This window comes from Thamnophis sirtalis, unplaced genomic scaffold (genome assembly GCF_051295495.1).
Source record: "Thamnophis sirtalis isolate CommonGarterSnake01/CBP01778 unplaced genomic scaffold, rThaSir2_p1.2 scaffold_2, whole genome shotgun sequence".
NCBI classification, from domain to species: domain Eukaryota; kingdom Metazoa; phylum Chordata; class Lepidosauria; order Squamata; family Natricidae; genus Thamnophis; species Thamnophis sirtalis.
Window position 1 is genome coordinate 63,189,569 of NW_028261382.1, and position 17,596 is coordinate 63,207,164.

General features: G+C 44.3%; 1 protein-coding gene across 5 annotated transcripts in view; it reads right to left on the reverse strand.

Annotated features, from left to right (window-relative positions):
* Positions 1-368: 368 nt before the first annotated feature.
* SFSWAP (splicing factor SWAP) overlaps positions 369-17,596 on the reverse strand; it is a 107,082-nt gene continuing 89,854 nt past the window's right edge. For all 5 annotated transcript variants that reach the window (XM_087705793.1, XM_087705792.1, XM_087705796.1 and 2 more), the window contains exons 15-18: positions 15,970-16,095; positions 10,077-10,244; positions 6,672-6,744; positions 369-678 (exon numbers count right to left, since the gene is read on the reverse strand). In XM_087705793.1, coding sequence (XP_087561919.1) covers positions 613-678; positions 6,672-6,744; positions 10,077-10,244; positions 15,970-16,095 — 433 coding nt within the window. In that variant the 3' untranslated portion in view covers positions 369-612. The remainder of the gene's footprint in view (positions 679-6,671; positions 6,745-10,076; positions 10,245-15,969; positions 16,096-17,596) is intronic.

Genomic DNA, 17,596 nt, shown 5'->3' on the forward strand with positions numbered 1-17,596 from the left:
ATGGTTGTCACCAAGTAAATAACTAGCTTTTTTTCTGACTGGAGGCCATAAAACCCTGCAAGTCAGCTCCCAATTACAGCCTGGAGAATATTAGAAATCTGCTCCCTTCGACCCCTTTTGCATTATTCTCTCCAAGCAAAATCTATATAGCTCAATATGTGTCACTCCTTTGGCCTAATTACCCCCCCTCCTCCTTTTCCCGGTTGCTTTTTGTTAGCATTTCTTCGCTTTGTTCTGCTCAATTCAATTTATACACACTACCTTAGAGGACCCTGATTGAAAAGCGAGTATAAGGTCATCTCAAACAAAGAAAGGGAGAAAAAAAGAAAAGAAAAAGAAAACAATAACCAACCAACCTCCAGAAAGTCTTTAGCTAATAAAAAGGATTTCTCTGCATTTTTATTTGTGTAACACTCGCCGGAATGTCCTATTTACAAATATACAGGCACCTCTCGTCGTAAAATTCTTACTGAGAAACCAATCAGAACATAATTTACAAGGCTCCCTTCCCCGTGGGAGGAAGTTTTGCAACTCAACGGCATCGCAGGAAGACTCGTCTCCCCGCCACTAACAAGGACTTTCTGTTCCTCCTGGAGCTTCCATCCTTCCGTCTCAGGAGGCACTGGTTGAAATATTTTTAGAAGCTGCAAGCATCGCCCTCACCTTGGCCATAAGATCCTGCACACAAAGGAAGCATAGAAACTATGTCAGACAGCAACAATAACCAAACAAATTGTCTGCCCAAGGTTAGCCGAGGACCTCTTCCACGGCATGTATTTTTCTTACCACCCAAAAATTCCACCTCACCAAAGGAAGGGAATATCTGTAGCTCAGGGTTGAATTATGGGCCCTTCGGTGCTTTCCGAGCTCAGTGGTTTTCTTGCAGATGTTTCATTACCCAATTAGGTAACATCATCAGTGCTAGAAGGGAGTGGGGCAGAGGTGGGATTCAGCAGGTTCTGACCAGTTCTGAAGAACCGGTAGCGGAAATTTGGAGTAGTTTGGAGAACCGGTAAATACCTCAGGCTGGCCCCTGCCCCCATCTGTTCTCTGCCTCCCGAGTCCCAGCTGATCGGGAGGAAATGGGGATTTTGCAGTAACCTTCCCCTGCCACTCCCACAGAACCGATAGCAAAAAAAATTTGAATCACACCATTGGAGTGGGGTTTGCAGAGTGGTGGAGGAGGAGGACTGTGGGGTCCTTGGTGCTATCTCAGCTGGATTGTTTTCTTGCAGACGTTTCATTACCCAACTAGATAACATCATCAGTGCTAGAAGGGAGTGGGGTTTGCAGAGCGGAGAAGGAGGAAGAGGATTGTGGGATCCTTGGTGCTATCTGAGCTTGGTGGTTTTCTTGCAGGCGTTTCATTACCTAACTAGGCAACATCATCAATGCTAGAAGGGAGAGGGGTCTGCAGAGTGGAGGAGGAGGACTGTGAGGGCCTTGATGCTCTCTGAGCTGGGTTATATTCTTGCAAACATTTTGTTACCCAACTAGGTAACATCATCAGTGCTAGAACGGAGTGGGGTTTGCTCTCTGTTTGTACCTCAATATAATTTCTCCAATCAAGGAACTCAGTAAAAACAAACAAACAGCTTAATCAAGGAATTACTAAACACTCCCATCAACACTGATAGGGAGCAAACAACCCCACTCTCTTCTAGCACTGATGTTCCCTAGTTCAGTAATGAAACATCTGTAAGTAAAGATACCAAAGCACCAAGGACTCCACAAATCCATCTCCATGAACAAAATGTAAAATGGATATATAAGTACGTAGCTCCCAGTCTGCTTACAAATTCTGCCAAGGATAACCAGCAGGCAAAAAAAAGAAAGAAAAAGAGAGGAAGGGAACGTGTGAATGAGAGAGAGAGGGAGGGAGGGAGGGAGGGAGGGAGGGAGGGAGGGAGGGAGGGAGGGAGAGAGAGAGAGAGAGAGAGAGAGAGAGAGAGAGAGAGAGAGAGAGAGAGAGAGAGAGAGAGAGAGAGAGAGAGAGAGAGAGAGAGAGAATGGGAATGAGAATATTTTAGGTAAGCTAAGTTTGGTTAGCCGTCTCATTTAATTGCTTGGGATGGTTTGACATTTCTCAAAAGCAGTCTTTTTTTAGGGCTACTCCTGAAAAAGATCAGACCAGGGGCGAGCTGTGGCTTCAGAGACACTGCCCCAAAGGGGAACAACTTTGTCAGATCAGAACAATTCCATCAAATCTGCCAATGCACTTTCCAAAGCTGTCTGTCCTTAGGTTCTGCATTGCAGGGAGTCTACATCCTTGAATCTCTCACTGTGGCATCTTAAAAAATTGGGAATCAGAAGTGTGCGCTTTTTTTCCCTCCAGAAAGAAATAATTCTATACAGTTCTACAGAGGAATTATTCAGTCTGTCATTTTCACCCCCCATAACTGTCTGGTTTGGCTCTGCAACCCAACAAGACAGACACGGACTTCAATGGATGATTAGAACTGCAGAAAAAACAATGGCTACCAACCTGCCTTCCATTGAGGACGTACACTGCACGAGTCAAAAAATAGGGCTGTGAACATATCTACAGACCCCTCACATCCTGGACACAAATTGTTTCAACAGCTACCCTTCACAATGACGCTATAGGGCACTGCACACCAAGACAATTAGACACAAGGACAGTTTTTTCCCCCGAACGCCATCACTCTGCTAAACAAATAATTCCCTCACCACTGTCAAACTATTTACTAAGTCTACATTACTATTATTATTAATCTTTTCATCGTTCCTATCACCCATCTCCTCCCACTTATGACTGTATGACTGTAACCTTGTTGCTTGTATCCTTACGATTTATATTGTTTCTTAGTATGATTTGATTGCTTATTTGTACCCTATCACTGTCATTAAGTGTTGTACCTTATGATTCGTGACGAATGTATCTCTTCTTTTATGTACACTGAGAGAGTATGCATCAAAGACAAATTCCTTGTGTGTCCAATCACACTTGGCCAATAAAGAATTCTATTCTATTCTATTCTATTCTATATTATGATAGCAGAAGGCTGGTTATAATAAACACTGTAAACATTATTTATAAAAACATAAAAAGAGCAATGGCAGGAATTGAGTTATATCTAGTTTAGTGAAAAGAAGGACCAGGAGTGACATGATAGCAGTCTTCCAGTATCTCAGGGGCTGCAACAAAGAAGAAGGGGTCAAGCTATTCTCCAAAGCACCTGAAGGCAGGATAAGAAGCAATGGATGGAAACCAATCAAGGAGAGAAGCAACTTGGAACTAAGGAGAAATGTCTCGGCTAGTGAGAAAAATTAATCAGTGCAACATCTTCCCTCCAGAAATTATTGGGTGCTCCAACATTGGAAGTTTTTAAAAAGAAACAGGACAACCATTTGTCTGAAATAGTCTAGGGACTTCAGCTCAAGCAGGGGGTTTGGACTAGATGACCCCCCCCCCCCAAATGGCTCTATTATTCTGTAAATAACCGTGCAAAGCGGTTAACTAGCATTGTGTATCAAAATACAGTGTGATCACATCTCTACATTTTGCAGAGAAATGTGCTTTAAGCAAATTACATGATTTTTTTTTTTGCTTGTCTTTTTGCAACTAGAGGAAGCAAGAAATTTTGGCTCCCCAAATTCAAATGGCCAGTTTCAGTATGCAGGGAAACATTTCCTTGGCTACATCTGCACTGCAAAATGGCTGGCTTTAGTTCAGCCACGCTGGAAAATGTAGCTAACAGGAGGATATCCAAGATTTTAACTACGGCTGCCCCTAAAATGTATACAACGTTTTTCTAACACAGAAAAGTCTATCAGAACACGCCGTTTCTTGTGCCAGTTTTCTAAACAAGGAAGCAAACAAAAGTCTATTTTCTGCATTTTTTTTCCTCAATAGGGAGAAAGGAATCTTTTCACTGGTGATCATTTTCTAAGGTCTAAAGTTAAGACTTCCTTTACGAAGCTCGACTGCTGCTTTATATCTCTCCTTGTCAAAAGTAAGCAGCCACTTTGGACAAAAATCCCACATTTCCAATCGATTCATTCATCTGAGTATCAAAAATCCTCTTTCTTTCACCATTCTTGCTGCGGTCAGGATGTGTCAGATATATTGTCCCTTTATCATCAAGGGACGTGATGGCTCAGTGGCTAAGACGCTGAGCTTGTCGATCAGAAAGGTTGGCAGTTTGGCGGTTCGAATCCCTAGCGCCAGGTAACTGAGTGAGCTGCCGTTACTTGTCCCAGCTTCTGCCAACCTAGTAGTTCTAAAGCATGTAAAAATGCAGGTAGGAAAATAAGAGCCACCTTTGGTGGGAAGGTAACAGCGTTCCATGCGCCTTCAGCGTTGAGTCATGCCGGCCACATGACCATTGGACAGCGCTGACTCTTTGGCTTTGAGACGAGGATGAGAACTGCCCCCTACAGTCGGGAACGACTGGCACAATATTTTTGAGAGGAACCTTTACCTTTACCCTTTATCATAGCCATGTGATATAATGCCTAATAGAAATAATTCTGGCGAAGTTTATGATGTATGCGCAGCAGTGGAAGAGTGAAAACACCCCTTTTCAGAGGAGGAGATAATAAGGAAGATACTGGTCTGTGCAGAAACGGATAGACTAACGTTAAAAATAAAATGCAAAGGAGAGACAGAATATTATGACACATGGAACAGATTCTATCAATGGTTAGAAGCATGAGGTGGAGGTTGTAATATGAAAAAATTAGGTTAGGGGGACTTGGAAAGAGTTACTATATATGGATCGTTGTATTAGAATGAATAGGATGGTCAAAAATAACTGTACAACAGTAGCACTGTTTTAAATAGTATATATGTTATTTGTTTTCACGTTGGTTTTTATGGCAAGTCAAATGTCAGGACAATTGCACTATATTCAATATATTTATATGCAAACAATAAAAAATATATATTTTTAAAAAATCCTCTTTCTTTCAGAGATAAACATGCATTCTGTGATCACGCTTAGGAAAAATGATGCAAATTATTAAAATTCATCCGTTGCAATGCCTGGAAATTAACGTATTTAGAGAAATGCCAAAGCTCATTTAGAGGCAATCCTATCAAGTCAAATTAAATTTGCAATAAACCCAAGACAATGGGTGTTTTTGTTTTTTTTTAGGAAAGGGAAACCGAACAGGGTGATTGTTAAAATTATTGTTTTCTTGACCAGGTTGCGTGAAGGAAAACTGAACACAGGAGAAGGCGTTTTATATGCACCCTGCTTAGTGTGCTGAAGGAATAATAGGCCAATTTAAGCTATTTTCAACAAAGATGATTAGGGAGCTGGAGGCTAAAACATATGAAGAACAGTTGCGGGAGCTGGATATGTCTAGTTTAATGAAAAAAAGGACTAGGGGAGACATGGTAGCAGTGTTCCAATACCTCAGGGGCTGCCACAAAGAAGAGGGATTAAACTATTCTCCAAAGCACCAGAGGACAAAACAAGAAGCAATGGATGAAAACTAATCAAGGGGAGAAGCAACCTGGAATTAAGGAGAAACTTCCTGACAGTGAGAACAATTAATCAGTGGAAGAACCTGCCTCCAGAAGTTGTGAATGCTCCAACACTGGAAGTTTTAAAGAAGAGATTGGATAGCCATTTGTCTGAAGTGGTGTAAGGTTTCCTGCCTAAGCAGGGGGTTGGATTAGAAGACCTCCAAGGTCCCTTCCAACTCTGTTATTCTATTCTATTCCGTTCCATTTCTTATTCTATTCTATTCCTTATTCAATTCTATTCCATTCTAATCCTTTGACCAAACAAGAACACAACACCCCCGCAGCATTGTTATTATATCCAAATCTGTAAATGAACCTTATCACAGTTTTTCAGTGTCCTTGTTTTTCCACTGCTCTTACCTAACAGTGTTAAGATAATTAATCTTTAAAGCATTTGATAACTTTAATGAGGAAAAAAAATGTTACAAAAAAGACAGGGTGTTGTGGGCTTTGGAATGGATTAAATTAAAAGCACCAAAATGCCAAAGGAAAATGGCAAATGGACTTTCTTGTTTTTTTTTTTCTAGAACTCAAAAAGCTTCTTGGATGAGAAGCGAAACATTTTCAAGGGGAAAATAACCAAGGACGTCTCTTTGACTTTTGGAAAAAACAACTTTGAGACAACCATGACTGGGTGCTAGAGACTCTCCATAGATGATTGAACTAAGACTTTTTAAAAATATATATTGCAAGGACCCAAAGAAAAGAGATTTAAAGTTTCCCATTGTTGGGAACAGAAAAAAGTTTATGTCTGTAAAAAAACAGAAGAAAAATATGGATAAGGAACTGGTTTGGGGGCTGGGGCTAAACCCACTCATTCCTAACCATCTTTTAAATTTTTATGTATTCCTATCCTGCCTTTATTATTTTTACAATGATTTTTTCCAGTTCAGAAAATAACTCTATTTTTCAGTAAAATTTTGGTGTAAACCTAGCCGTGCTTCATTGAACAACAGCTTAGTGACGGAATTTCTGTTGTGGTTGTGAGTGGAGAGCTGCCTATTAAATCACAAACACTGGCACCAAAGGATAACAAAGACACTCCCTCCTCTCACAAAGCAGAGGTCCTATTTTAGGCATCTCCTTTGAATGTTCAAAACCCCGACACCTCACAAGATGCAAGGACTGCAGTAACTGTGAAGCCTTGTAAAATCCAGAACACACTTAGTTATACCTGAGTGATTTTACTCTGAACAGACGACACAATCGCAGAAGAGATCTGGCCCTCTTTTTCCAAAGGCACTCCCCTAAAAATTTGAGAAGAAAAGAAACAAATCAATTGACAGGTGATTGACCACATACCTGAATTACCGTATTTTTCAGAGTATGACGCACTCCCCCTCCCTTAAAAAAAAGGGTGAAAATTTGGGTATGTCTTATACACCGAATGTAGCCCTGCTCACCTGCCGGCCCCCATCCTTTGGCCTTTGCTTCCTTGCAGCAAACAGCAAACAGCCTGTTTCAGTTTCAGCTTTAGCATAAACAGCTGATTGTTGGCCTCCCGATGCTCAGCTGTTTCAGGCTGCAGAGATCGCCATTGCCTATTGCTGCCTCCGTGCACCCCATTTTCAGCCTCTGCATTCCATTTTTGGCTTCCGTGCGCCTCATTTTCCGTCCATTCTGATCCTGGGGTATGCAGAGGCCGAAAACGGGATGTGCAAAGGCGTAAAACAGGAGGCGGAGACTGAAAATGAAGCTCACAGAGATGGCAATAGGCTATGGCAATCCCTGTAGCCTGAAACAGCTGATAGTCAGGAGGCCTATCCAACCGACAATCAGCTACTTGTGCTAATCAGGCTGTACTGAAACTGAAACAGGCTGCTTGCCGTTTGCTGCAAGGAGGCAAATTGCTGGGAGGCAGAGGCAGATTATTTTTTCTTGTTTTCCTCCCCAAAAGCTAGATGCTTCTTATACTTTGGCCCGTCTTATGCTCTGAAAAATACGATAAGTCGAGCGATTGCAATTAAACATGAAAAACGATGGAGGGCAAGGACTGGAAGGAGGTTTCTTTTACTGCCTGCCTTTTTTCAGGAAATGAATGTGATCAGTCTGCCTTTTAAACAACTTGTAAGATCAGTGGGGGAAACAAAATATAATCAGAGGAATGTCTAGGTTGGACTCTGACACGAGGCATGGACCCTCCCCCCACTGCAAATTCTCATCAGTGGTGCATCCTTAGCTTACAGCTTCTCCACAAATATTCCCATATAATTAATAATTAAGATTAAGCTGCTCCTGCAACATTCACTGATGACCAGTTTTCTCACACAAAGCCATGCTGGGGGTGTTTTGGGCAGAGAAACAATTCCCTAGAACATCTCCCAAAATAAAGAAGGGGGAAGAAGAGGAGGAGGACAAGGAAGAGGAGAAGAAGAAAAAGGAGATGATAATAATAACAACAGCAGCAGCAGCAACAAGACGTTTCCCTTCTTTTGATCCCCAAAATAAGCACTTGGCCTTATTTTCAGGGTGGTCTTATTATTTTGGAGGTGCAGGAGACGGCGAGCATGGTCACCTCATGGCTGCTGCTGTGTTGCAATATTTTCAGGGAGGGCTTATTTTAGCGCATGCACTCAAGTCTGATTGGGCTTATTATCCGGGGAGGTCTTATTTGTGGGAAAACGGGGTAATAGTAATAATATTTTTTTTTAAAAAAACCCAATGTTCTGGGGTTCTCACCAGAGGTGGGATTCAGCAGGTTTTGACCAGTTCTGGAGAATTGGTAGTGGAAATTTTGAGTAGTTCAGAGAACCGGTAAATACCACCTCTGACTGGCCATGCCCCCATCTATTCTCTGCCTCCCGAGTCCCAGCTGATCAGGAGAAAATGGAGATTTTGCAGTATCCTTCCTCTGGAGCTGGGTGGAAATGGGGATTTTGCAGTAACCTTCCCCTGGAGAGGGGAGGGAATGGAGATTTTACAGTATCCTTCCCCTACCATGCCCACCAAGTCACGCCCACAGAACAGGTAGTACATTTTTTGAATCCCACCATTGGTTCTTACAGAAATGCAAGAGAATAAAATAAAAAAATGCAGCTCTGGGAGACGAGCCAGGCAAAGCTTCAAAGGGGAAAATCGGGATTCCACGGAGAGCCAGTCGAATCATTCTAGTCACACTGAACCTTCAAATTGATTCGAGATGTCAGAGGCCTTCAAATAACTTCAGAGAGATTGCAACGCAATCCAGAGATTGGACAATCTCAGTGCGGTTTTGTCATCTCAGACATGGCTGGGACTTTTTCCCCCAACTAGGGACAAAGATGGGTGGGTGGGTGGGAGAAACTGCCTAGGAGAGATTTCAGCTGCGCTGGGGGTTTGCATCTCACTCTGCTGATAGAACGTGCTTAGGCAGGGTTGCTAAGACCGAGAGAGAAATTCAGATTTACTCTGAAGCTCTTCTTCAATCTCATTTGCGCTTTCTGGCATGGTCTTTAACCACACAACCCAAATCTTTTCCTGATACCCTGGTAACTTTCTGGTTTGTTTTTTTAAAGGGAATATTTTAATAGTTTATCAATTCTTAACTCTGCAAGGTTAATTTCCTCCAAAGGATCTACCATCCTTACTGTTTTAATTCATTCTTCCGCCCCAAATGAAAAAAATGTTCCCTACTGAGACCTATGATTGAACCAAATTGGTGGAATTGGGATAAATCAAATTGGTGGAGAGGGGACCTTTTTGCTCCTGAAAATGTATCTTGCCACAGTCGAACCTCAAATTATATCTACAATCCAAAAAATTGGATTGGAGACAATACAGGCTGGTCAGAGGTAACAAAACAACTATCTATCCATCCATCTCTCTATCTACATTTCCCTATCTGTCTCTCTAATCTGGTTTAGTCTGTCTTATATAACTCCATCCATCCATCCATCCATCCATCCATCCATCCATCCATCCATCCACCCGCCTTACCTTTCTATCCATCCATGTGTAGCTATTTATATCCCATCTCCATCCATCCATCCGTCCATCCATCTAACCTTTCCATCCATTACATGTCTGTCCGTCCGTCCGTCCGTCCGTCCGTCCATCCATCCATCCATCTCCCTTCGTTTACCCCGCTCCCTTTTTCCCCACCTCTGCTAGGAGAAGCATCACACATAAAGTGTTGGTATTTCACTGGAGGTCAGCAGGGTTTCCTTTCCCTTTTCTGAACAGAAGAGTATATTCCTTGCACTTCAACCCCACAGGCCTAGCCCCTCCACAGAGCTGAGCAATCTACATAACCCTCTTCAACTCCTCTTCGATTCTTCACAAGATGATGTAGAAGGGCAAGTTCAAACAGGTAACCAGCTAAACTACCGCAGCGCGCCCCTTTTGTGATGCTGGAGCATTTACAATTCCAACACGCTCAGCACCTGCTCGCTGCGTCTCCCCTCTCCCCTATCCCCCAAGGTTTCAAGAAGAAAGGCAACCAGAGCTTGTATTTTATTTTATTGGGCAGAGAATCAGTAAGCATCCTCCCTGCCTCCCCCGGGGCATCCCCTGCTTTTACCATTATTTACTTTCCCAGTTTGGATTATTTATACACTCAGCTGGAATTGGGGGGGGGGGGGGGCTCTTGGGGGCTCATTACCCAGAACGCTCTTGGCTGGATCCTCGACTCTCCACGGGAGAGATGCTGGCCGAGTGACTGGAATTCTTATGGGCAGGTTGTTTTCCCGGTGAGACGGACGGCGAGTGGGACCTTGCTTTGGACTTGATGTGGGAGTGGGACCGCCGCTTCTTCTTTTCGTGCGGGCTTCTGAAAAAGGAAACAGGAACGCACAGAATGGCCCCGTTAGACTCAACCAGGGCTGTTGAACTTGATTTCCTTGAGGGTTGTGTTTGACCTCAGGGGGTGGCCATGGTGGACGTAACACGGGATCTGTGTCGGAGACACTTGTGGTAGCCAAGTCCTAAAGTAGGACTTCCCTGAGACCCTCCCTCACTCCCATTATAATCTCCTTCCTTCTCCTTTCTTCTTCCTTCCCCTCTTTCCTTATTTTTCCTTCCTTGCTCTCTTCCCATCTTCCCTTCTTTTTCTTTCTCTTCCCTCTTCCCCTTTCTCCTTTTCTTCTTTCTCCTTCCCTCTTCTTTCTTTCTTTTTCCTTCCCTTCTTTCCATCTTTTCCCTCCTTGCTCTCTTCTCATCTTCCCTTCTTTTTCTTTGTCTTTCTCCTTTCCCTCTTCATTCTCCTTTCTTCTTCTTTCCATCTTTTCCCTCCTTGCTCTCTTCTCATCTTCCCTTCTTTTTCTTTGTCTTTCTCCTTTCCCTTTTTCCTTCCCTCTTCATTCTTTCTTCTTCCTTCCCCTCTTTCCTTATTTTTCCCTCCTTGCTCTCTTCCCATCTTCCTCTTTCTCTTCCCTCTTTTCCTTCCTCCTTTTCCTTCCTTCCCCTTTCTTCTTCCTTCCCTTCTTTCCATCTTTTCACTCCTTCCTCTCTTCGCATTTTCCCTTCTTTCTCTTCCCTCTTCCCCTTTCTCCTTTTCCTTCCTTTTCTTCTTTCTCCTTTCTTCTTCCTCCCCTTCTTTCCATCTTTTCCCTCCTTGCTCTCTTCTCATCTTCCCTTCTTTTTCTGTCTTTCCTCTTTTCCTTTTTCCTTTCCCTTCCTTCCTTCCCTCTTCATTCTTTTTTCTTCCTTCTATTCTTTCCATCTTTTCCCTCCTTGCTCTCTTCTCATCTTTCCTTCTTTCTCTTTCTCTTCCTCCTTTCCTGTCCCTTCTTGCATGCTCAAATGCAAAAGGGGAAACGTTTCTCCTTTTGTTTAGTTTTTAGTTTGTTTTGATAGCCCTCTTCCAGTGAAAACGGAGCTCGGGGTGGAGGGTGGGGAAGAGGCGCAGACGGCCAAAATGGGGTGCAGGGTGAGCTCCATTTTTTCTGGCAGAGGCACCGTGGGGTGGTCCTTTGCTGTTCTAGGCTGGCCACGTGGGCAGGATCTAAGTATCCCGGCGGGCGGGAACCGGCCCCTGGGCCTTGAGTTTGACACCCCTGGTCTAAAACATGCAATCACAACAGACCCCACAGTCCTTCTCCTCTTCCTCCCCCATTCTCCTTCTAGCACTGATGATGTTACCTAGTTGGGTCATGAAATGTCTGCAAGAAAACCACCAAGCTCAGAGAGCACCGAGGACCCCACAATATTCCTCCTCCTTCCTTCTAGCACTGATGACGTTACCTAGTTTGGGTGATGAAATGTCTGCAAGGAAACCACCAGACTCAGAGAGCACAAAAGGACCCCATTGTACTTCTAATCTATCCTGAGAGCCTGCAGTCCAAGACGGATACTGTACAGCAAGCAACACACTCTTTCTTGCAGAGATAAATCTTTTTAAAGCTCAGCAATATGTAGCCGAGACTTAATGTACGCTGCAGGGGATCTGCAACATAAACAGCTTTCTTCCTTTCTTCCCAGCTTGTGTGAGGTTGCTTTGACCAGGTAGCACCACCAGCCAACGCCACTCAAAATTGCTGCTGTTAAAATGGAGATGTTTTACAGAAAAAGCTATCTCCTTACAGAAATGAAACAAGGGGATAAGCCTAAACACTTGGCATTCGGCTGAGCTGTTGAGATAACACCCAGCTTTGTGGCTGGAAACATTTTCTCCCAATCACAACAGTGTCCAATTCTGTTATCAACTGCAAACCTTGGTCCTTAATCTCCAAGTCTCTGCCTTGAGATACAAGGAGGGGAGAAAGTACATGCTGGCTGAAGAAGGAAGAGGGAAAAAAAGGATAATTTCAGTGGAAAGAGTAGGTGATGCTTCTTATCTGACTCAATCCATTCTTTTTTTCCCTCTAGCAAAGAATAGGCCTCTTAGTAGTTTGCACTGGAAAGGGCTTCACAGGTCCACCATGGACTGGTTGGTGTCCTTCAACTTCATACTGTAAGTTATGTTGGCAGAGCTATGGGCTCACATTGTAGCCTCAGCCTTCTATCCTTCCAAGCTTGGTAAAATGAGGACCCAGATTGTTGGGGGTAAGATGCTGACTATAAACTGCTTAGAGAGGGCTGTAAAGCACTGTGAAGCGGTATATAAGTCTAAGAGCTATTTCTCTCTCTCTCTCTCCCCCTCCCTCCCTCTCTCCATGTCTGTCTCTCTGTCTCTCATCCACCCACCCACCCACCCATTCATCCATCTATCCGAATTCAGTACTGTAGACTAATTCTGCCCACAAACTGCAATTCGATCTTGACCAGCTCAAGGTTGACTCAGCCTTCCCTCTTTCCGAGGTGAGTAAAAGGAGGACCCAGATTGTTGAGGGCAATGGGCTGTGTAAATCACCCAGTGACGGGTGTAATGCACTGTGACGTGGTATGTAAGTCTAAGTGCTCTTGCTATTCTCTGTCTTTCCTTGCACAGTGGTTAGAATGCAATATTGCAGGCTAATTCTGCCCACTGCCAGCAGTTTGATCCTGACCGGCTCAAGGTTGACTCAGCCTTTCATCCTCCTGAGATGGGTAAAAGGAGGACCCAGAGTGTTGGGGGAAATAGGCTGGCTCTGTAAACCACTCAGAGAGGGCTGTAAAGCACTGTGAAGCGGTATATATGTCTTAAGTGCTAAATGCTATTGCTATCCTCCTGTTCCTCTTTGGTCAAACAGTCCCTTTGAGATTTCAGCACCTTGATTGCTTGGACAGCTTCTTTGTTGTTGTTAGTTGCGAAGTGATGTCCGATCCATCGCAGCCCCATGGACAATGTTCCTCCAGGCCTTCGTGTCCTCTACCATCCTCTTGAGTCCATTTAAGCTTGTGCTGACTGCTTCGGTTACCCTAACCCTAACCCTATTGCTACAATTACACCACTTAAAAAAAAAATGAAGATGGGATACACATTGGGCAAACGAATAAGTAAAGAAGCCAATTCTAAGGAGGGCAAAGATTGAATGAGAAGAAAGAATGGCTCTGCTTCTAACCCCACACCAGGAGGGACATGAAGCGCTTCAGATCGATGCATGCACAGGAGGATGTGACTGCAGCATCTGTTGGGGTTATTGTGAAAAATTCATTAGTTTTCATTATAGGGAGGGAGGAAGGAGGGGAATTCAGCCCGGCTTAATTTACAGCAGGACCTCCTTGCCCTCTGCAGACAAAGGCGGCTCTGACTCGGCTGCACCGGAAGAGCCTTGGACCGAGTCTTGATAAATAGAGATCAGCCGATATATCATGATTGCTCAAATCTGACTCTTCTCACATCGGATACCCGAAGAACCGACGTGCTGTTAACGTCATCCTGTTTCAGAGTCGCATGCTCGGAATTTACAGGCTGGCAAAGAATATTTTGAGCTTGCAAGGTGTTCTGACCCAGCTCCCCAAACAGGACAAACCCTCTGCAGTTAAATCAAGGACTCCTTTATGAGGAGCGCCAGCAGCCCCGGCAAAAGGTTTCTCTCTCACCGCAGGCTAACAAGTCTGTCCGGCAGGGAGATGAATAGTTGTCTGCCACACCTATTCATCTCTGCCCCGCCTTTTATCCCCAGAGCTAGGGTGGGGCTTCACTAGCAGCAGTGGCTCTTCTGTCCCAAGGACTGGCCATAGATTTCCACTGTTCTCCTCTCCTCTGCCTTCTGCACGTCAGGCACTGGACCCAGCTCTCCCTCATCAGCCACCTCCAGGCCTGGGGGCTGTTGACTCTCCATCCGAGGGAGTTAAGGATAGCCCAGACTCTACCTCTGCCTGCCAGTGTCAGCTCCATTCCCTCTTCCCCCTCGGAGCTCTCAAGCTGCCCTGATGCTGACCCTGACTCCCACATCTCCTCCTCCTCTGATTCGGCTGCTGGAGGACCACAAGACAAGGATGGCTATTCTAAAGACACCGATGTTGAGTTGATTATCTACCTGAGACTGAAGGCTCTTCCTGGGGGCAGGCGTGGATTCCACTAGGGGCCAAATCAACGAGGGGAGAAATCTGGCCCTCTTAATTAATTAAGAACCCTCAATTCTTGGGCCACTGTACAGGTAGTCTTAAGGGGTGCATTTCCCTGGGTGGTACTTCAAATGCACATTGAAAAAAGGCAAACTGAGAACGAGACACACGCAAATAAAACCAGCACAAGCAGTCCTCGAATTACAACCTCAACCGAGCCCAACACTACCGTTGCTAAGCGAGACAGTTGTTGTGAATTTTGCCCCATGTTATGAGCTTTCTTGCCACCGTTGCAAAAGCGAATCCTTGCAAGGTGTTAAGTTAGGAACACGGCAGTAAAGTGGACTCCACTTTGCTCTCTAGGAGGTTGTAAAAAGGGGAACACATGACCCCAGGGCACTGCAACTGTCATAAGTACGAACCAGTGACCAAGTGTCTGAATTTTGATCATGGGAATGCTGCAACGGCCGTTAAGTGTGGAAAAACTAAGTCACTTTTTTTCCAGTGCTGTTGCAACTTTGAACGGTCACTAAATGAACTGTTCTAACCTGCAACTTTTAAGTTGGGGCTGAAGGACAGGAGTTAAGATCTCCAGCATGTATCTCACTACTCTTTTACAATGATGGATGTAAACGGGTATGCATTCCTCCGTAGAGAAGGTAGGACGTAAGGGAAGCATGCATCCACAGGGTAGCCCACAGAGCATATTTTAAAACCTTGGGCAATGGAGATGGACGGAACTTCCTTGTTCCATAATAAACATTACCCTCCTTGGGAAGCATCTTCCCTATCAGGGCCGTTTGCATTCCTCCTAACGGAAGCCTCCTAAATCAGAGAATAATTCGAGCCATAAAGATGCTGAAAGGCGCCCAGTCTCACTCCTGCTTCTTTCTATATATCACTCTCCTGGATTCGTGTCTCAGTCTGCCAGCATTGTCTCTTTTGCTTTCTGGCTGGTTTATATTTGCAATGATTAACAAAATTGGGATCCGTGCTCAGAAGCGTCTACTGAAAGGATGTCAAAACAACAACAACAATAATCATTACCATCCAAATAAATATCTCAGTTTTTATGCCCTTTGGAATCGGGGTCTCAATGCTGCAACCTAATTTCACTGCTCATCTGTAATGAAAAAGGGGTCAGCGAATCTCCTACAAAACCTACGCAAGGAAGATAATAGGGTTTTTTTTCCTAGTCCCTTTAGTAAAATTGATGGAGAAAGCATCCCGAAGAATGTCTGGCCTCCTTTAAAAAAAAAAAAAACCAAACAAAAAAACAACCCCAAACATGTCCTTGTTTAGTGAATGCCTCTTTTAGCGACCATTCACAGTGGTGACGTTGATGAAAAAATAACTTTGTCACTGACCCACCCACCTATGAGCTTTAAAAGTCTGTAAACCTGAAAGAAAGCTGAAGATGGTAAGGCGTGGTTTTACTTTGCGACTGGTTCACTTAATAGCCGTGCTGCTGGCCTCAACTGTGGCCGTTAAATGAGGACTAACTTATATTTTATAAGCAAATGGAGAAAGTGACGTGAAGAGCTGGACAAAAGCACGTAAACCAAGAAAGCCTCAGGATGCGCATTCTGGAGCAACACAGGTATGCTGCAAGCACAATAGTGTACCTGGAACGGGTGCGCCTTCTGCTGATGCCCGGGCTGTTGCTCACACGGTAGGCAGTCGGGACGCTCCTCTCTTCTCGATGCCTTTCAGGGGTGTGTGCCCGTCTTCTCGGCGATCTTGAGCGAGACCTGAGTGGGCGACGTAAGAAAATTAAGTTCAGCTTGGAAGGATTTTGAGTTTCTTGATAGGGACACGCCACCAGGATTATCAAAGAGGAGTACAAATTCCGGCAGATCCATATAAAAGGAGAAAATGTGGGTTTGTTACACTATGAATACATAAGGAAAGAAAGAATGAAAGAAAGAGGAAGAAAGGAAGGGGGAAAAAGAAAGAGAAAGACAGAAAGAAAGAAGAGGAAAGAAAAGAAAGGAAATAGAAAAGAAAGAAAAAATGAAAGAGAAGAAAAAAGAAATAGAGGAAGGAAGGGAATAAAAAGAAGAAAGAAAGAAGACAGAAAGAAAAGAAAAAAGAAAAGAAAGGAAGAAAAGAAAGAAAGACCACCAGATACGCAGCATGGGGGTGTGCTCCCTGAAGATGCCTTATCCACTCACTCCCCCCCCCCCCCGACTTACTGTTTTTAAAATCCCAAACAAAATAATTCAGCCTTTAAGTGCTTAAAAAGGCAGGACGCAGATTATTAAGTGCTCTCCAGATGCAAAACAAATCATACTGGAACTGATTTTAGCCAAGAGGGTCGATTTTATTTTGTGCGGCAAGCAGGACAACGTAAAGCTCCTCCTTTAGGATAGGAACTTGTCCCAGGGAGCTGACAAAAAACCCAAATTTGCTTGTGAAATGTTGGCCTCAGCCCAGCCTTCCAACCAAAAAGTGCTTAGAACTTGCCAGAGGGGAAGGAAAGCGAGTGAGTTTTTTTTGAAGCCGCTTAATATCAGAGAGCCTTAGCAGAGCTTCTGAATTAAATTGCTAAAAACCTTTTGTGGCCCGCCAGCGGCTAGAGGAGCTGGCGGCAGACTCAGATAGTGAGGAGGTTGGGGAGGAACGTGGGCCAGTCGTGGAGTCTGGGGAAGGCTCCGATGAGAGTTCTGTGTCGGAAGCAGAGATGGGGTCAGGGCCGTCTGTCAGTTATCAGCTGCCTTCGGAGTTGGAGATCAGTGGGGCAGAAGAACATCTGGAGCCTCTTCCCAGTGTGCGCATGCGCACAGTTGCCAGACAAAGGGAACAGCTAAGGAACAAGGGCCGACTCGGGAGTGAAGCCACAGGTGGACGGTGAATGGCCCCTCCCATAGGGAATAAAGAGGAGCAAAAGGGGAGGGGAGTTTGCAGGAGACCATTAGTTCAATTCATTAGGGTAAAGATCTATTCCTGACTTCTTGCCAAGTATTGTCTGCTACAGCCTGGCGTTTGGAAGATATCGGCCTGGCAGCTCTGTTTGCCGGGACTTTGCTGGAAAGGAATTCCCCTTTAATGTAAATAAAAGAGGTTTTATCGGGTGGAGGAGTCTGCTTCACAATCTTGGGAAGCCTAGGTCAAAACATTCCCATTCTTAAGGAGCAGCATCCGAAAGACTCTGATGAGAGAAAATAACTGGTTGCGAAGTCTTTATTTTTATTTCTCTCAACAAGGGGGAAAATACCCACACATTTTACAAATTAACACTACTGACTCTTT